Below are 21,793 nucleotides of genomic sequence, written 5' to 3' on the forward strand. Positions count from 1 at the left end.
TTTGCAGATGATATGATCTTATATATACAAAGTCCTAAAGACTCCTCCAAAAAACTGTTAGAACTAATCAACAAATTCAGTAAAGTTGCAGAATACAAAATCAACATACAGAAAGTAGTTGCATTTCCATACACTAACAACAAAATATATGAAAAATAAATAAAGAAAACAATCCCATTCACAATAGCATCAAAAACAATAAAGTTCTTGGAATAAATCTGAGGAGTAAAAAAATCTGTACATGGAAAACTACAAGACTTTGGAGAAAGAAATTGAAGATGACACAAACAAATGGAAAGATATCCCATGTTCATGGATCAGAAGAATTAATATTGTCAAAATGTCCATATTATCAAAAGCTGTCTATAGATTCAATGCAATCTGTATCAAAATTCCAATGACATTTTTCAAAATTTCCAATGATATTTTCAAACATAGCAAATATAATCCTAAAATTTATATGGAGCCACAAAAGACCCCAAATAGCCAAAGCAATCCTGAGAAAGAAGAACAAAGCTGGACATATCATACTTCCTGGCTTCAAACTATACTACAAAGCTACAGTAATCAAAACAGCACAGTACTGGCATAAAAATAGACACATAGACCCATGGAAAAAAAATGAGAGTCCAGAAATAAACCCCTGCATATAAGGTCAACTAATATTTGACAAGGAAGCCAAGAATACACAATGAAGAAAGGATACTCTCTTCAATAAATGGGTTGGGAAAATTGGATAACTACATGCAGAAGAATGAAATCAGAGCCCTATCTTACACCATTCACAAAAAAAGAATTTGAAATGAATTATAGGCTCAAATTTAAGGACTGAAACCATAAAAGTTCTAGATGAAAACATAGGGGAAAAAACTCCTTGACATTGGTCTCAGCAGTGATTTCCTGGATATGACAGCAAAAGTACGAGCAAAGAAGCAAACATAAATAAGTAGGATTAAGCCAAACTACAAAGTTTCTGCACAGCAAAAGAAACTCAACAAAATTAAAAGGTAACCAATGGAATGGGAGAAAGTATTTGCAAATTATATACTTAACAAGGTGTTAATATCAAAATATAATAAGAACTCACACAACTCAATAGCAACAAATCTAACAACCCAATTTAAAAATAGGCAGAGGAACTGAATAGACATTTCTCCATAGAAGACATACAAATGGACAACAGGTATGTGAAAAAGTATGCAATATCACTAATCATCAGGGAAACGCAAATCCAAACCGTGATGAGGTATCACTTCACGCCAGCTAGAATGGCTATCATCAAAAAGACAGGAGATAACAAGTGTTAACAAGGATGGAGAAAAGGGAACCCTAGTGCACTGTTGGTGGAAATGCAAATTTGTACAGCTACTATGGAAAACAGTATGCAGGTCCCACAAAAAATTAAAAATAGAACTACCATATGATCCAGCAATCCCACTTCTTATTATATATCCAAAGAAACTGAAATTGGGATTTAGTAGACATATCTTCACTCTCATGTTCACTGCAGTATTACTCACAATAGCCAAGATATAGAAACAACCTAAGTGTCTGTTAACAGATGAATGGATAAAGAATATGTGGTATATATATATATATATATATATATATATATATATATATATATATATAACAATTGAATATTATTCAGCCAAGGAACATAAGGAAATCTTGCCATTTATGCCAACTTGGATGGACATTGAGGGAATTATACTAAGTGAAATAAATCAGACAGAGAAAGATAAACACTGCACAATAACACATATGTGGAATCTAAAAAAGACAAACTTAGAGAAATAGTAAAGTGGTAGTTACCAGGGGTTGGGGGCTGGGGGAAATGGAGATACTGGTCAAACTGTAAAAACTTCCAGTTATAAGATAACAAGTTAGAGGATCTAATGTACAGCATGGTGATTATGGCTAATAATACTGTATCACATATTTGAACATTGCTAAGAAAGTAGATCTTAAATGTCCTCACCACAAAAAAGAAATGATATCTATGTGACAGGATGGAGATAGTAGCTGATTCTACGGTGGTAATCGTTTTGCATTTATAAATGTATCAAATCAACACATTGTACACCTTAAACTTACACAATATTATCTGTCAATTATATCTCAATAAAGCTGGGAAAAAACCCATTATATCATCATAGAGGTCAATTCTTAGATACAAATGAAGTTAGTACTGGTCGACTTAGATAAGGACAAAGAATAAGAGGAGGTCTTATGCTCATATTCACACAAAAAACACCATTTACCTTTGATGGAGGAAAAAACTCAACACATTCCAGCCATGTGGTTAAAAAGGACTTTCCACATATTGCACATTTTCTTCCCTGCGAGATTATGTTCCTGACCTGTGGGTACCATTCTATGGCTTGCATTAGGAAAGGATCCTTTTCTGCTAGCTGATTCATTATAAATCTTGATGTTATTTCCTAGATTAAAAAAGAATATGGTTCCTCAGATTATTCTCAAAATAACTGGTTTATATTACATTGATTCCCATTTCACTAATTTATATTTTTGGCTTATTCCTCAGTTTCTGTTAAATTAGTTTTCAGTAGTATATATAATGAATTATATTGTCAATGACTGGCATTGTAAGTTTAGTGTTCAACATTATATGAAAAGGAAGTTACTTCCATTGTAATATCTCTATGTCTCTGACATACAGGAATTCAAGTTACAATAAATTTACATTATTAGATAAAGTTTAGGTTCAAATTTTGTACCTCTCATTATAATAGGCAAGGACAATACAAATATTCAGACTGGACCCAAAAACTGAGTCTGTCATATTTACTAAGTTCTAAACCCTTACTACTTAAACTGTAGATCATGGATCAGTAGAATCTGAATCACCTAGAAACTTATTAGAAATTCAGACTTTGCTGCACTTTCAGACCTACTGAACCAGAATCTGCAGTTTAGCAAGGTTCCCCGGGTATTCTGTATGTATTCTGTATGTATGTTAAAGTTTGAGAAGCACTGGACTAAGTTATCTACTGCATTGTCTGAATTGAGACAGACTGGTAAAGAGTACAGATTTCTATTACCCAAATCTCTGAATTCGGTATGTATTAAACCTACCCACATAAATATTTCCAGATACTTCACTTTAGATAATAATAATATTATAATATTAAATAATAAAAGGGGTGGTGAGGATGGTCACGATGACCATTAACATCATCAGCTTAAAGTAAAAATATATATATATATATATATATAATACATAACTATATCTTCACTGACCAAGCAAACAAAATAAACATTTGATTTACTCCATTAAATGCCCCTCATTGTTTGTGCCAATAGCATGAAGTTCTGTGTAAATGTTACAAAAACACTGCATGAATTTTAATAGTGTATAAGACTTTTTTCCTGGCCAAAGTGAAAGATTTCCCAGTGGTATTAAGGTAGTCCACATCAGGTTCTGATAGGAATCTTTGGAAATACATACCTACATACATACATATTGGGTTGGCCAGACCACTCATTTGTTTTTTTCTGTAAGATGGCTCTAGTAGTGCTTAGTTGTCTTTAACTTCATTCAAAACAGTTTTGTTAGATTGTATTGTGACAGCTGTCATATCAGCGTGCATTTAAAATAAAACTTACCAAAATTGGTGAGTTTTTGTGTAGCCATTTTAATACTGAAGATGGAAGAAAAAAAGCAACATTTTCAGCATCTAATGCTTTATTATTTCAAGAAAGGTAAAAATGCAACTGAAATGCAAAAAAAGATTTGTGCAGTGTATGGTGAAGGTGCTGTGATTGATCGAACATGTCAAAAGTGGTTTGCGAAGTTTCGTGCTGGAGATTTCTCGCTGGACGATGTTCCACGGTCAGGTAGACCAACTGAAGTTGATAGCGATCAAATCGAGACATTAATTGAGAACAATCAACGTTAAACCACATGGGAGATAGCTGACATACTCAAAATATCCAAATCAAGCATTGAAAATCATTTGCACCAGCTTGGTGTTGTTAATCGCTTTGATGTTTGGGTTCCACATCAGCTAAGTGAAAAAAACCTTCTTGACCATATTTCCGCATGTGATTCTCTACTTAAATGTAGCAAAACATTCCATTTTTAAAACAAATTTTGACAGGCAGTGAAAAATGGATACTGTACAATAATGTGGAATGGAAGAGATCACGGGGCAAGTGAAATGAACCACCACCAACCACACCAAAAACCAGTCTTCATCCAAAGAAGGTGATGTTTTGTATATGGTGGGATTGGAAGGGAGCTTCAAGAAAACCAAAGTATTAATACTAACAAGTACTCCTCCCAATTAGACGAACTGAAAGCTGCACTCAATGAAAAGGTCTGGAATTAGTCAACAGAAAACACATAATCTTCCATCAGGATAATGCAAGACTGCATGTTTCTTTGAAGACCAGGAAAAGACTGTTACAGCTTGGCTGGGAAGTTCTGATTCATCTGCTATAGTCACCAGACATTACACCTTCAGATTTCCATTTATTTCAGTCTTTACAAAATAGTCTTAATGGAAAAAATTTTAATTCCCTGGAAGACTGTAAAAGGCACCTGGAACAGTTCTTTGCTCAAAAAGATAAAAAGTTTTGGGAAGATGGAATTATGAAGTTGCCTAAAAAATGGCAGAAAGTAGTGGAACAAAACGGCGAATACATTGTTCAATAAAATTCTTGGGTAAAATGAAAAATGTGTCTTTAATTTTTACTTGAAAACCAAAGGAACTTTTTGGCCAACACAATACATACAGACATAATTTTTCACTCATCTATCCCAATTAAAATCTTTTAAATAATAACAAAATCCTATAAATTCCTGTGTCTCTTTCCCTTATTTCTCTATCCATTCCACTTAACAAACATCTGGGAAAGATGCCATTATACAAAAACAGCCCTGAGCATTGGTTCCTAACTGCCTGATCCTTCAACAGCATAACCTCCTACACACTTCAGCTTATTCTCAGGGATGGTTACATAATGAGGTCATCCTTTCTGAAAGAATTACCCTTTCACACTAATATTACAGGACTCCTAAATTAGATGTTTGTTATCACTCCTCTCTCTACTTACACAAAGCATAGGTTGTGATTCTGAATGAAACACTGATTTTAGAGGTAAGTTTTATCTACCAGAATTCAACGGTTAGTCTCACTATAAAGCCTCAGAAAACTAATAGACAAGAATTCAAACCCCAAAATAGCAGGTGGTAGAATTTGCTGAAGTACATGGAATGAATAAATAGGTCACAATTCATACAGTTCACTTTTTCCATTTATGATTTCTGGAACCAAACATGTTTGTCGCACTCAGTATGTCTCTTGACAACTCTTACATTACCCATTATTTATATCCTTCTCCTACTTGCTGCCAATGTGTTGCTGTGGAAGAATGACATATATCACTGAAATATAAAGTTATTACTTGAAAATACAAGTGTATATAAAATAAGATAGTTTTGGCATGAGCAATAGTAAATTTCAGGAAAACTCGTAAAGATACATGCAATGCAGTTTTTGAGGATACACAACTTAATGATGGCCTAATCTCGGCATTATTTAAAAGTCAAGAAATCTTCTATGATAAATAAATTGTTCCTTTTAAATAGTTTATATGCTATTCTGTTAGAGTATTTGTTAGATAACTATATGTAGGTCAGAGATTATTTCTATGTTTAAACCATCATAGATTAAAATTAGTTTCGGGTGTTTCTTTTATTTTTCCTTACATATGATGATTTCATTTGAATTATAAAATTATCCATATACAAATTATATTTATATAAATATAAAAAATTATAAAATGTAAAAACAAATGTGAATCCGTAGAAGGAATATTGAACTTTGGAACTATTATATGATCAATTGTTACTGTATGATAGGCACTAAAATGTAGCATGAAGAGCAAAGATACTGAGTCAGAGTCAGATAGATAAATAGGTACAAATCCTGGCTCTGTGACCTATTAGTGTGACCCTATTTGGACAAGTCCTTAACTTCTCTGATCTTGGATACCTCACCTGTAAAATAGGGATTTTTTTTTCCAATACTATCACATAGAGTTCAGAGAATTAAATTACATAACACAGGTAAAACTCAGTCCGGCATCTGCTGATGCAGTATATTCTAGCTAATATTTTGTTATAATGTAGTTATCAATATTAAATTTTAGTTCACAAATCTCTGAGGTGAGGAAAAGTCTTTAAAAATCCTTAACTAATGCAGAGCCTGAAACAATCCCTATAGTTTTTTGACAGCCCAAGTAATTTAATCAGTAACGTTAACCAAATATCCAGTAGAAATGGCTTTTACTTTAAGTACAAATATAAAATGTATAATAAATTTATCGCCTTTCTAAGAAAAATTCTTAGAGATACTTTCAAAAATACCCAAGTCATTTATACACTGTAAGTAAAAATCATTACTTCTACTAAATAAACAAAACAAAAACCCAAAACTGTTGTGTTCCTGGGTTCTTAGTTTTGAAATGAGAAGGAAGAAATATTACTCTCTCACCCTGCTCCTGGGTCCCAGGCACAAGGTAACATTCTTGCTCTCAAGTGCTCCCTGTAAGACACCTGCCACATTGGGTTAACCGCTCATCCAGTCCCCTCCACAAACCAGAACCTCTTCCAACCAGAGACTACCCCTGTTTCCCTTTCCCTCAGTTTCTGGCAGCCCCTTTCTGAGGCAATACTGCAGCATGGAGTCTGGAGCACAACTGCTTAGAATGGCATCAGCATTCCAAAACTTACTAGCTCTGTGAACTTGGACAAGTTATTTAACCTCTCCAAGTCTCAGTTTATCTATAAAAGGGGACAATAACAGTACCTACCTTTCAAGCGTTAATGGAGGACTAAATTAGTTCATTCCTGTTACTTGCTTAGAACAATGCCTTGCCCATGGTAAGCATAATAAATGTTAGCTGTCTATTATTATTGTTATTATTTTACTACTACTATTCTGAAATACTTGATTCAAGGAGATAATTAGGTTACAAGTAATTAAACAAATTAAATACTTCAGTTTTTTAAATTATTTACAATTAAAAGTCAAGTAAGTTTTTTTTGACTTGAGAGTGGGAAATAATACTGTTTGTGGAAATATAGATTGATTATCTGGAAAAGAATTTGGAAAGAGCTAATCAGACTTTAAAAGATGAAAGTTCTTTGGCCCAGGAATTTCACTCACAGGGATAATATAGACATAAGAAGAGGACAGTCATCGTAGCCTTGTTTATAAAGACCCAAAAGTTATAAAATTATTAATAATCTAAACAGCCAACAGTAGGAAAGTAGTTTAAAATATTATGGTGTAATCATATACCAGAATATTATTATGTATTCATCAAAAAAGATGTCATAAGTATATTTCTTATTGATTGGAAAGATATTCACAATATTTTGAGTAAAAAAAGCGAGTCTCTAAATAGTATGTGGAGTTTGAAATCATCTTTGATAACAGAAATTTCAGGATTTATGGAAAGTTCTAGCAGAATAAGTGTCAGAGAGAACAGTGATTGTAACTCTGCATATTGGATTTCTGAGTATTTTTTTTATCAATTTCTATTGCCTTTTTTCTAATTTCTCTAAATAAGTTTGTATTACTTTTATAATAAATTTTTAAATAAGTATGGCATTATAACTAATATTTTCTTCCTCACTCATCTGTATTTTCTACTTTTCTGTATTAAACATATATTACTTGTGCAATAAGGGGGAAATGTTATTTTTTTAAACTAAATTGTCAAACAAGGTTGGTTGTTTCCTGTAACCAGGAAACTTGAATCCTATGCAATTCTTGAAAGTTTTAAGACAATTCTGCATGTTCAGCTACAGACCTAAAAGGACCTGAGGAGTCCAAATTCACGATGGAGACTCATACTCAAATGTGGAAAGATCTGAAATCTTTAACTCATCTATCACTAAAATACTCACAAAGAAAGTCTCGTAATGTATTTCCCTATTCCTTCCTTTAATATCATCAACTTGTTGACTAAAGGGAACACAGTTTCTGGATCATATTCATTTATCCACTAGGAGTGGGGACAAGTGAAAAGGGGATGGAAGAGACAAAACACCCCAGTAAGAACTAATCAAATATATCCTTAGATAATACTGAAAAAATACTTGGAGGTTAAAGTGAAAACAAATTCCTTTGTTTTCAACAAAATGTTTTCATCCAATAAAATGTTTAAATGTCTCTGAATTTGGTCACTCTGGAAATCAGATAGGATTACAATGGATTCTGCAAGCAAGTCAAAAAGATTATGACTAGGGTCCACAATGCCAATGGATTATGGTTGTATGGATCGTTCGCTGGCTTGGCAAGAATGCTTTAGAAGAAAACTCTTTAAAACTTAAATCATGGCTTTAGTTTGAAGACCTGTGTGAATGCTATAAGGCTTCACCTGTAGACTCCAGATGTCCTCGTGTTTTACAGCATTAACTGGCTGCTTCAGGAACAGTGGGTTTCCCTCACAGTAGAACTCCCTCAGCTTCAGGTATTGAAACTTTCAAAACAAAATAAAAACTTCACTACACAACAAAATAAACTTCATTTCTGAGCCTACATCGTCAATAAAATTAGACTAAAATTACTTTATTTATGACATATTCCACATTAGTATTTTAACAGCAGGGTGTACTCTAGTTATAAGAAGCATAAGAATCTTTATGTTGGCATGGATGGCAATGACCTTAGAGGTCACTGGTGACATCCCCCATACTAGACAGCTGAGAAAAGTTGTTCAGGATCGGAGAATTGTTAGTAATAGAAGAGAGGTTAATTAATAAGATGCTGGGAACAGTTTGCAAATAATACGTTTTTTAGGAACCAAGTATGATGAAAAATAACACTCTAATATACACCAAAAATTTAGGTCTCAAATACTGTCTTATGATCCATTCATTTATGATCAGTGAGGAAGGTAAGGGAAACAGAGGAACATCAAAAAATTATCATTATATTGAAGTACAGTTGATTTCTCTGTTGTGTACAATGAAAAGAAAAAAGAAAAATATATAATTCACAAGGATATTGAATCTTCTATGAAGAAAACCTAAATTCAGCTGGATTCTACCCCTTGAGTAGAAAAAAAGTAATTCTCTTATGTTCATATTATATCTTTTTGAATTATGGTTTTCTCAGGGTATATGCCCAGCAGTGGGATTGCTGAGAAAACCATAATTCAAAAAGACATACGTACCTCAATGTTCATTGCAACACTATTTACAATAGCCAGGACATGGAAACAACTTAAATGTCCATAGACAGATGAATGGATAAAGAAGGTGTGGTACATATATAGAATGGAATATTACTGAGCCATAAAATGGAATGAAATTGGGTCATTTGTAGAGATGTGGATGGACCTAGAGACTGTCATACAGAGTCAAGTAAGTCAGAAAAAGAAAAACAAATATTGTATATTAATGCATGTATGTGGAATCTAGAAAAATGGTACAGATGAACCTATCTTCTGGGTAGGAATAGAGATGCAGATGTAGAGAACGGACATGTGGATATGGGGGAGGGAAGAGGAGGGTGGGACAAACTGGGAGATTAGGATTGACATATATACACTACCATGTGTAAAATAGATAGCTAGTGAGAACCTACTGTATAGCACGGGGAGCTCAGCTCGGTGCTCTGTGATGACCTAGATGAGTGGGATTGGGCAGGGGGAGTGGAAGGTCCAAGAGGGAGGGGATATATGTATACATATAGCTGATTCACTTCGTTGTACAGAAGAAACTAACACAACGTTGTAAAGCAACTATATGTCAAAAAAAAAAAAAAAGAACAGGATAAAAAAAAAAAACTGTGCCAGCAGAAAAAAAAAAAAATTACACCTTGACTCCCTTGAGTTCACATGACTTTGAGCTCATGTGGTTTTCAAAGTTAAACTCATTTAGGGAGTTACTTTTCTGAGACTTAGTTTCAGCTGTGAAATGGGGACAATAAGACCTATCTTCAGTGGTGTGCAGATAAAACAGTTCTCTGGAAAGAAAAAAAAAAAAAGTCCTGATTTGTGGCATGCTTTGATTCTATGGTGTAAATACTCCTACCATAGCTGATTCCAGTCACTGAACACAGAGTTGGGAAGAGATGTTGAAAATTGGTTCTTGTGAGCCAGGATGAGGTAGCGGCATTACACCACTGCACCTCACAGTTATGGAAGAGTTAGAGATTTCCTTGATTTCAGCCCATGGTTTGAAACACAGCACTCAACAAATTAAAAATAATTGATTTAAAACATCTTTCCAGGGCATCATGTCATCAGGTCTAAATGTCTCACGAAATTTCTACAACATAGACAAGGTTTAAAAATAAAATAAAGAGTTTAAGGCTACATTGGAATCACCTACAGACATTCTGACTTTCTTAATTCAGTTTCCTATGTTATCCACCAACAAGGAGCAACCTAGAGAGTTGAACTTAATGGTAGCCACAAGTCAGTGCTGGGTGTGCTGAAATGAAAAGAGCACTTCTTCTGCTTAATGGAAACATCATTTTTTCCTTCTGGCTCTAAAGAATAACATTCTATAATTTATACCTTAACTCACATTCCTTTTATAAAAATATGATACAAACTTGACTAACTTGGTATCTGCAAAAGCATTAACATATGTGAAACTCATTTCAAAGTTGACCACAGTTCAAAGGGCATACATTTTTCTTTAGGGGTCATGTTTCTCTTCCTTCAAATCCTATCACTATTCTTCCATCAAACATGGTAGTGAGTTACCCAGCTTGCTAACTTACTACACATAATATACCAGAAAGAAATTATCTTAATGAAAAGAAATTAATAAAGAAATTCATTAGCATGTGTTTTGCAGCAGGTAAGTTTCAATAACCTGAAGTCACACAATCTCTCAAAGTCCACTCTGAATATTCCCCAGAGCAACATTTTTTAATACCTTCTCTATATGCACTACTAGGTTTCCTGCCAGCCTAGCTTCTTAATAGAACAATATTCTTTGCTAGTCTCATCACTCCAGTAGCATAATCTCTTCTGCTAATAAAACGTTGTTACGGGGCTTCCCTGGTGGCACAGTGGTTGAGAGTCCGCCTGCTCATGCAGGCGACACGGGTTCGTGCCCTGGTCTGGGAAGATCCCACATGCCGCGGAGCAGCTGGGCCCGTGAGCCATGGCAGCTGAGCCTGCGCGTCCGGAGCCTGTGCTCCGCAACGGGAGAGGCCACAACAGTAAGAGGCCCGCGTACCGCAAATAAAAAAAAAAAATGTTGTTACAGCTTTTCAGAGTCTCTTTGCACAGGCTTACTCAAACTACCAGTGTTATGGGTTTAATATCAACAGGAACAATTTTGTCCCTCCCGCCCTCTCAGGGGTCTATGGATATTTTTCATTGTTACAACTGGGGGAGGGGGCAGTATTACTGGCATCTACTTAGTAAATACCAGGGATGCTGCTAACCATCCTAAAATGCACAGGATAGCTCCCACAGCAAAGAATTATCAGTCCCAAAAGAGGGTTGAAGTTGGGAAAACTCTGGTTTAGAGGTATAAGGTCATAAACATTCACTGACCATTTATCTGGAAAGGGGACTTGCAGCTGAAGAGAAATGACGGTTCAAATGAGGGTTTTTATTTTTTTTAACGTGAAGACTTGATCATGTAGAAGGTAAGTACCAACATAGAGAAATTAATTTAGAGGAGAAAGGAATAATTGAAAGAGTAACGATCAGGTGAAGAACACAGAAAGACTTTTGAAAATTAACATCTTTGAATTATCCTCTCCTCCGCAGCCAGAAGATGCAGGCATGAATGAGTTTGAAGGTGTGGAATTGGATGTGAAGGAATCAGACATGATCCCTTCAATTTTGTCTTTGAAATAGAGAATAAGACCATTTGCTAATTGAGTTGTGAAGCAAGGTGTCGATATGGAAGGAGGCATGAAGAAGGTGGTGAAAGTATCGAATAGGTTTTGGAAAATGAACCTGGCATGCAACAAGCAAAAATATTATACAGGGGTGCTGAGGGAACACACATTTGTGGCAATCCCTGTCCATAGATTGTGTGCTCTCCTTTAACACCCAGCAGTCTAGATACAACATTAAGAATCTGCAGAAGTATATGTCAGAAAGCAAGGGCATGAGCTCATACATATTAAAAAGTAACTGAATTGGACTGGGTCCTTTATGGTTTAGACCAGATAGAAAAAGAAATAGTACGAAGTTTCGATGGACTATGAATAAAAGAAGATGTAGAGCGACATGAAGTCTGTGATCTAAAAGGAAAGATATGGCTATAAAGCAATAAGAGAGCTGGAACATAGGAGGAACCAGGGGTCAAACTGCCATGCTGGACTTTAATTCTTCATATTTAGAGCATCTGAAGATGATGTTGTGATCTAGACATGACTGTGATGGTGGTTTGCTGAACTGAAGACCTGAAAAGCTCATTAAAATCAAGGAACTTTGAGCCTAAGTTGTTTATATTGACCACCTTTACAAAACAACTTCTTGAGTAATGTTCTCAAATATTTGGCTGCCTACTGCACAACTCCAGATGGGAGTCCCACAATCACCATAAATTCTAACATTCAAAAGTTGAACACTAATTTCCCCCAGTTTTCCTTGCTCCTTTCCCCACATCAAATCTCCTGCCATGTCCTGTCAATTCTACCTTCTTAAAACTTATAGAATTTATCCTTTCTTTCCATCCTCCTATCCACCCACCTCCTCGCCACATCTGCACAATCTCTTCTGTTACTCCCTGACCCAGCCACTAACCCCTCTGGCTTGATTGAGGCCCTCATCTTACAGGAATTATTGCAATAGTACTTATATTGGTCTCAGTGCAAACTTTTGCTGCCAAAGTGGTCTTTTAAAATGAGAAGCTGGTCAAAATACAACCTTGCTTAAAACTTTTCAAGGCTCCCTTTAGTCCATAGGATAAATTCAAAAGCCCTAGTATATCATACTTGGTTCTTCTTGGCCTGTTTTTCCAACCATATATCCTAGTAAGCTCTACTTTCACCCTTATACACCAGCCATCCTGTAGTACTTAGGGGTCTCATAAGAGGCCTGTGTCTTAACTTACAATTATTACTCATGCTGTGCCCATTACTCAGTCCACTCCTGGATCATCTCTTCACGACTAAAATATCACCCCTGTAAGCTTCTGCAACTTCTATCAAATGTTTCTATATCTCCTTAGGCCTAATTAATCATACCACCTGTAAATACTATGAGACAATCATTGTTGAAAAGTTTGTCTTCATCTCTCAGGTTTAGTCTCTTTAAGAGCTATATCTTAAGTGACTATTTAATGCTAGCTCTAAATTCAGTACCTAGTACATAGCTGAGGCCCAATAAATAATCAATCACACACAACTCTCCCTGGGCACTCAAGATTTGCAAAGACCTTCTTCTCCAGACTTGGTCAATTGTTATAAGTGTTCCTGCAAAGCCCCAGGACTCAGGAACAATATATAAGTTCAGCAAGCCCTTCTATTGCTTCAGGCCAGCCTTAAGTAATGAGGGAGATCAGAAGGGGGCTAATTTAGGAAGAAATTTGTTAATGTAAACAAGGAGAAGGGAGGCTGAGATTTCACATGAGCTCAAAAACAGAACTGATAAATAGGTGATGGCAAATAACCATGGACCCTTCAGACCATCTCAAAGCTCACAGGGTTACACTTTAGCAAGAATTGGAATTTATAAATATGCTAACAGTTGACTTGTGAGGAGAGTAAGGTTTTAAGTGTTGGGACTATGTCATCCAAAAACATATAATTAGCAATTCTAAAAAAAGGACATGAATAAGATCTGTGACCAATGAGAAATTCAAGAAAATGTATGATACACTTGATATCTAATCAGAACTGTGGAGTGATTCAGCTGATGATATCATTTGAACATAAGGAAGCCAAAAATTCTGTTGTGGGAACTCCTCTCTCACACACTGTGCATGAGTGGGAGGGAAAATAGGCAGAAAGTGACCTAAAATAAGAATCCTTCAGTATCTGCTGGATAGTTGACCCAAGAGAAGACCCCCGGGGAGTTGAAGAGAAGCTGCCAAGAGAAATCTGGAGGGAAGGAGATAACTTGAACCCCCAGGATCTAAACATACACACACACACACACACACACACACACACACACACACACACACCCCTTCCTCATTCTGGTGGCTAGGGAGAAGCAGCTGAAGGCCCTTAAGCTCATGCTTCTCCCTGCCTTCAATATCCTGGGCCTTATAGCTGATGGGACAGTAGCTCCAGCATCCTCTTCAGCCTCTTGATTTAAACATCGTAAAAAGGAAAATTGATCTGGGAGGACTTATTTGTTATTGCCTCACAATCCTCATCCATACCTGCTTAAGACCCCACTTCTATCCTTGAACCACCTGAGAACCGGTAACTGAAGAGGCCTCTGCTTCCACTCTGCCCTGTATGTTCCACCTCCAACAGTGTGATCTTACAATGTAAATCAGATCACAGTAGTACCTAGCTCAAAACCATCCAGCACTACCTTGCTCAAAACCATCTCATTTCTCATTCAGAATGAAATGCAAAGCCCCGAAGCTGGCCTACAGGACTCTGTTATGATTGGACCCTGTACAATCTCTTTGACCTTATATCCTACCATTCTGCCTATCCCTCTTCCTTCCCCTCCCCTTCCCCCTCCTCCCTCCTCCCTCCTCCTCTCCCTCCCTCTCTCTCTCCCTCTCTCTTTATTTCTCTCTCCCCTCTGGCAACATTGGCTTTCTTTCCAAGCGTTTTTTGCCTTGGGACCTTTGCACTTCCCTCTTCTTGGAACACTTTTGTCTCAGATTTGTCCATACCATTAACACTCAGAATAAAATGAAATCATATGTTTAGCAGTTTGAGAGGGGAAATATTTATGACCCAAGGATTTGATAACCAGACAAGTTTTCATTAATGTGCAGAGGCAATGGAAAGACATTCTCACATGCATGAGCTATGTACCTTAACCAAAGAAAATTACTCAAGACACAGTAACTGAAAGAGAGTAACAAAAACCAAGAATTTGGGTAATACATTCATTTTGCCTGTCAAAATGCAAAGAATAAAAAGTCGAACGCACACTGCCCCAATACAAACAAGATTGGGGCAATCTGTTTTTTGCAAAAAAAGAAAATTTGCAGTGTCATTAAAAAGTGTGAAAATTGTTTTTACTCTTTGTTAATTCTACTGATAGGAATTCATCCAAAAAAATATTTGAAATGGGAGCAAATATGTATACACGATATGTGTTTCTCAGAATTATTTAAAATTTTAAAATCCTTTCCTATATTAAAAAAATGTATGATAAGTTATATTACACATGTAATATTCAGGTATTCTGCCTTTTCATTCTCTATGTCTAGCAAAACCTAAGCCTGGGTCATCCATGCCATCAGCTTTCCCTGTCTCTGTACACAAGCAAATAAGTGCTGTTTGCAGTTACACCTTAGGGCAGCCTAGAATCACAATAAATTCATCTTCATCAACTTCCAATATGCCCTCAGTGATTGCTGGAAATTCTCCTCTAGTCAACACAACTCCATGTTTTCTTTGTTGGCTCATCTTTCTTTGCCCAACCATGAAATAGTTCTCCCCTGAGCCTAGCACATTCTCTTTTCACTTTATTTTTTTTCCCTTGGCAATCTTAACCATTTCCATGACTCAATGAAATCTCTATGCCAATGACTCTGGTTCCACACCCTACAGCCAACTGTTTACTCAAAATCTTCACTTGGATGTCTTAAATATATGTTAAATTCACTGTGTCCAAGATTGAACTCATGATCTGCCCTCCTAGAGTTGGTCTTTTTCCAGTGTTTTCTATCTTAGACTATAGAAAGTTCACAAGCCCATCACTGTTTCTAAATTTACCTCGTAAATGTCTCTTGAATCTGTTCAGGTCCTTCCATTCCTAATCATATACTCTTTGTGGAATTTGAACCAAGAAACATGGAAATTTGCCATTTAGCTCTGGAAACTGGAACAGAACAACTATTATGGCAAGGAGCTGGAGAGTCCACAGTGGGCTATGTATAGATTGATGTTAAAGGGGAACAGAAACAAGGTATAAGTAGAGCAAGCATTTGGAATATGGCTACATTATTCCAACAGTATAATAAGTGTGATGAACTAACAGTTCATGCTGCTAAGAATCCCAGAAGATTGTTGACCTGAGAACCACACACTTGCTTCAGTATCTCTGAGCTCTGCCCAGCTTTACCATATTCCCTGCTTGAATCCCCATGAGATCCTCCTTACTCTTCCTTCTGAAACTTTAATTAAACTCCATTTAAAATGCAGCCAAAGAACCAAAAGAAAACATGCACATTAATTTCAACATCATAGAATTCTCTTGCTCTACCATCAGCAGATAGACAATTCTAATGTCTCTGAATTGCTCAAAGTAACCTTCTTATGTGCTTTTCTGTGAATCCTCCTTTGCAAAACACAAAAATCTACCTCTTCCTTCTCTAAATCTAGATAAGACTTCCAAACTTTAGTCACTCACTCTTTAGAAGCAATCTTCTTTTCAGGTTTTGAAAGCAAAATATATAATTAGTACCTCTCCACTGGATAGGGGAGCCATATATCTAGAGATGCTTTTTCACCCATATTTCTAAACCTCACAGACCTGGTTACAGAGAAAAAGCAGAAAGTAGTAGTAAGCAAACTATAAAAGGCAGTAACAAAGAAATCAAAGTTCCCAACCCCTGCCCTGGGATAGTCTATGATTTAAACTGAAAAATTCCACTTTAAAATTTAGTCAGACCAGGCAACAATTCAGACCACTGAACTAGAAGAAAGATATTCAGAGTTTGTGAAAGCTGTTTATGGTCTGAAAACCAATTGTGAGATCTTTGATCTTCTATTTTTTTATTCTGACAGGAAATTAAAGTTTGAGTGACCAGATTCATAATGGGAACCTCAGAAAGAACGTCAGTTTGTAGCTTCTCCCTTGGTTTCCAAATGAGCCCCAATGCTGTTTTAAATAAAGCCTCTCAAAGGCATAACACCTTTAATTCCTCCTGATATATCTTTGTTCTTCTTCATTCATATTAAATATCACTGTTTCAAGGGATTCTTGACTGTTTTTATTTACCTTCTCTTAAGTGACTGCTGTTTTAACCAAACATTCTTTTCTTTTAAGCTTTTCATATAACTTCATCTATACTTAATAGTAGAATAGAGAAAACACTGGGCTCCAATGCTGGGGACTGGTTTCAAATCCATTTCATCCACACAACCCCTCCATACAAGTCATTCAAATATCTGAGCCTGTTCTCCATGTATAAATAGATATGATAATATCCATCTCACTGGATTTTAAAGATCAAATAAGGAATGTATTAAGTACTTGGTAAACTATGAGACATCCTAGAAAAATGAGGTACTATGCCAGCATGTAGTCCATTGTCTAAAGTAGGCAAGTCATATTTATTACTTTTCTCTCAACAGAAGAGTCTTGTTAGGGTCAGCCAATATTTTGTCTTCCATTTTTCTCATTACTTTGCTTCATTTAAGCTCTACCAGACAAGGATAAAGGCAATTTCATATGCTGCAAATCTGATTAGCAAACTGATACGTGTACTTCTAGTTTCAAGATGGCAAAACTAAGCACATTTAACACTCTTCCTCTTCCAAGCCAAATCCTAGAAATGATAAGAAGATAACTTTCAAGAAAATAAATAACCACTTAAAAACAGGATGATAAATTCTCACAGGAAGAGAAACTATGTGTAGACAGTATCAAGTGAAGGAGGAAGCATCAACCCAGGATGAACATGGAAGCCAAAGGAAGAATTCCTACAAAGAAATGGAATTGAGGTAACTCAATACACAGAGGTAGTAGAGGCCTCCAGAGAAGTATGGGATAGTAGAACAACAAACAGCAATATTACTGTACTCTTTCAGAAGCAGGAAGACACTGTGAACTCACCTACCCCCTCTCATCCTCATGGCCACACTCTACCTCCCACTCCTATAGCTCCTTTCCCTGAATCCCACACACCTATAGCCTGGTGAGAACAGTGCTTTGAATAGAGAAAGGTGGAGGAGCTTCAAGACGGCAGAGGAGTAAGACATGGAGATCACTTTCCTCCCCACAAATACATCAAAAATACATCTACATGTGTAACAACTCCTTCAGAACACCTACTGAATGCTGGCAGAAACCTCAGACTTCCAAAAAGGCAAGAAATTCTCCACATAACTGGGTAGGGCAAAAGAAGAAAAAGAGACAAAGGACCTGCACCTCTGGGAGGGAGCTGTGAGGGAGGAAAAGTTTCCACATGCTAGGAAGTCCCCTCACTGGAGGAGATGGGAGGGAGGGGAGCCCTAGAGGTGAGGGCAGCAACAGGGGTGTGGAGGGAAAGTGGAGAGAATCCTGCACAGAGGATCAGTGCCAACCAGGTCTCACCAGAGTGAGACGCTTATTGGTTCACCTGCCGGGGCGGGTGGGGGATGGGTGCTGAAGCTCTGGCTTTGGAGGTCAGACCTCAGGGAGAGGACTCGGGTTGGTGGCATGAAGACAGCCTGAGGGGTCTAGTGCACCACAGCTAGCTGGGAGGGAGTCCGGGAAAAAAACCAGGCCTGCCGGAGAGTCAGGAATCTATCGTTGTGGTCTGCATGAGAAGAGGGGTGGGCCCGCCATAGGAGCTTCCTGCTCCGTGTGCTCACAGACAGCTGGGCACCACCTACGTGACCTCCAGAGGTGGGCACAAACCATGGCTGTTATCTCTGACATGAGAGGGGGGCAATGGCTGCCACCGCTGCCACCAAGTGTCCTGTGTGTAAGCACAAGTCACTGCCCACACCTTCCCGGAAGCCTGTGCAGCCCACCACTGCTGAGGGTCCCAAAATCCGGGGCTAACTTCCCTGGGAGAACGCAAGGCACACCTCAGGCTGTAGCAACTTCACACCAGCCTCTGTCGCCACAGACACTCCCTGCATATCCCAATTGTGACTGCCGTATCCCTCCCTCCCCTCCCCTGGCCTGAGAGAGCAAGTGAGCCCTAATCAGCCACTGCTTACACAGCCTCTTGCCTGGGCAGGGAACAGACACCTGAGGGTGGCCAACAGACAGAGGCAGGGCGAAAACCAAAGCTGAACTCCAGGGGCTGTGGGACCAAAGGGAAATCTCTCCATGCAGCCACAGGAGCAGCAGATTAAACCCCTGCAACTGGCTTGGTAAAGCCTGCATCTGTGAAATATATGAATAGACAATGAGTGTTCCCACAATCGAGGCTGTGGACTTTGGGAGCAACTGTGGACTTTGGAAGCAATTACATGGGGGAGGTAAGGCCAGATCAGAGTCTGAGCTGGTCCCACAGTGCCCACAGCAGGGCCAGAGACCTACTTAGAAGTATTGGAGGATTTCCTGGGTAGGCAGGGAATAACAGTGGCTCACTGTGGGGGCAAGGACACTGACAACCAAGGCCACAGGAAAATATAACTACTATTACTATTATATATACTTTCTCTTTTTTTTCATTTTGTTCTATTATTGTTCTTTTTTTTATTATTCTTTTAATTTTTCAATTTACTTTTTCTTTTCTCTTTTATGCTTTTTTTAATTTTTTTTTATTTTTTGCAGTACGTGGGCCTCTCACTGTTGTGGCCTCTCCCGTTGCAGAGCACAGGCTCCAGACGTGCAGGCTCAGTGGCCATGGCTCATGGGCCCAGCTGTTCCGAGGCATGTGGGATCCTCCCAGACCGGGGCATGAACCCGTGTCCACTGCATCGGCAGGCAGACTCTCAACCACTGTGCCACCAGGGACGCCCCCCTCTTTTATGTTTTTATTTTTTAATATGTTTTTTATCTTATTGTTTTCCTATTCTACTGTACTTTTTCATTATATTGTGTTTTTTCCTTGTTTTTCTTTTTTCCTTTGTTTTGCTTTGTTTTTGTCTTATTTTTAACTAAATTTTACATTTTTCTATTTTTACTTTACTTCTTTGTTGTTTTCTATTTATCTTTTTATTTTCCTCTTTCTTCTGTTTTTACTTTTTTTTTTATCATTTTTGTGTTTCTTTTATGCTTCCTTTCCTTTTTTTAGTTTGCTCTGCATTTGATTTGTTTTAGATTTTTTGTTTTTGTTAGTTTAGTTTTTAGTGTTTGTTTTCATTATTGGCTTTGTTTATTGGTTTGGTTGCTTTCTTCTTTTTTGTTTTCTCTTTTTCTTTTTCTTTATTTCTTTTTCTCAGTGTGGGTGTGTGTTTCTTTACATGTTTTTGTCTGTTCAGTTTAGCTTTTACCACTTGTCTTGGGGTTTTGTTTGTCTGTTAATTTTCTTTTCTTTTTTTTCTCTCCTTTTCTTTTCCCTTTTCTTCCATGCCATGCAGCTTGTGGGGTTTGGTGCTCTGGGCCAGGGATAGGGCCTGAGCCTCCAAGGTGGGAGAGCCGAGTCCAGTACATTGGACCACCAGAGAACTCCCAGCCCCATGGAATATTAATCGTTGAGAACTCTCCCAGAGGTCTCCATCACAACACTAAGACCCGGCTCCATGCAATGGCCAGCAAGTTCCAGAGCTGGACGTCACATGCCAAACAACTAGCAAGACAAGAACACAACCCCACCCATTAGCAGACATGCTGCCTAAAGTCATACTAAGCTCACAGACACCCCAAAACACACTACCAGATGCGGCCCTGCCCATCAGAGGGACAAAATCCAGCTTCACCCACCAGAACACAGGCACCAGTCCCTCCCACCAGGAAGACTACACAAGCCACTGAATGAAACTCACCCACTGGGAGCAGACACCAGAAGTAAGAAGAACTAGGAACCTGCAGCATGTGGAAAGGAAACCCCAAAAACAGTAAGTTAAAATGAGAAGACAGAGAAATATGCAGCAGATGAAGGAGCAAGGTAAAAACCCACAAGACCAAACAAATGAAGAGGAAAAAGGCAGTCTACCTGAAAAGAATTCAAAGTAATGACAGTAAAGATGATCCAAAAATCTTAGAAATAGAATGGAGAAAATGCAAGAAACATTTAACAAGCACCTAGAAGAACTAAAGGGCAAAATACAGTAATTAACAACACAATAACTGAAATTAAAAGTACTCTAGAAGAAATCAATAGCAGAATAACTGAGTCAGAAGAACAGATAAGTGAGCTGGAAGATAGATTGGTGGAAACATAAAAAGAATAAAGAAAAAAGAATGAAAGGAATGGAGGGCTCTCTCACAGACCTCTGGAACATTAAGCTCACTAACATTTGAATTATAGGGGTCACAGAAGAAGAAGAGAAAGAGAAAGGGTATGATAAAATATCTGAAGAAATTATAGTCAAAACTTCCCCTAACATGGGAAAGGAAATAGTCAGTCAAGTCCAGGAAGTGCAGAGAGTCCCACACAGGATAGGAGAAACACGTCGAGACACATATTAATCAAACTATCAAAAACTAAATACAAAGAAAAAATATTAAAAGCAGCAAGGGAAAAGCAACAAATAGCATACAAGGGAATCCCCATAAGGTTATCAGCTGATTTTTCAGCAGAAACTCTGCAGAGCAGAAGGGAATGGCAGGACATATTTAAAGTGATGAAAGGGAAAAAAACTACAACGAATATTACATAGCCCAGCAAGTATCTCATTCAGATTCAATGGAGAAATCAAAAGCTTTACAGATAACCAAAAGCTAAGAGAATTCAGCACCACCAAACCAGATCTACAACAAATGCTAAAGAAACTATTCTAAGTGGGAAACACAAGAGAAGAAAAGGACCTACAAAAACAAACTCAAAACAGTTAAGAAAATGGTAATAGAAACATACATATCG

At 37.4% G+C, this 21,793-nt stretch overlaps 1 protein-coding gene across 2 annotated transcripts in view; it reads right to left on the reverse strand.

Moving 5' to 3' along the window:
- Positions 1-21,793, reverse strand: part of LRRC69 (leucine rich repeat containing 69) — a gene marked incomplete at its 5' end in the record, with an annotated part of 93,974 nt that overhangs the window by 17,730 nt on the left and 54,451 nt on the right. For both annotated transcript variants that reach the window (XM_079902333.1, XM_079902332.1), the window contains 2 exons: positions 2,265-2,444; positions 8,419-8,520. In XM_079902333.1, coding sequence (XP_079758459.1) covers positions 2,265-2,444; positions 8,419-8,520 — 282 coding nt within the window. The remainder of the gene's footprint in view (positions 1-2,264; positions 2,445-8,418; positions 8,521-21,793) is intronic.

Source organism: Stenella coeruleoalba, assembly GCF_951394435.1.
Source record: "Stenella coeruleoalba genome assembly, chromosome: 17".
Lineage (NCBI taxonomy): Eukaryota > Metazoa > Chordata > Mammalia > Artiodactyla > Delphinidae > Stenella > Stenella coeruleoalba.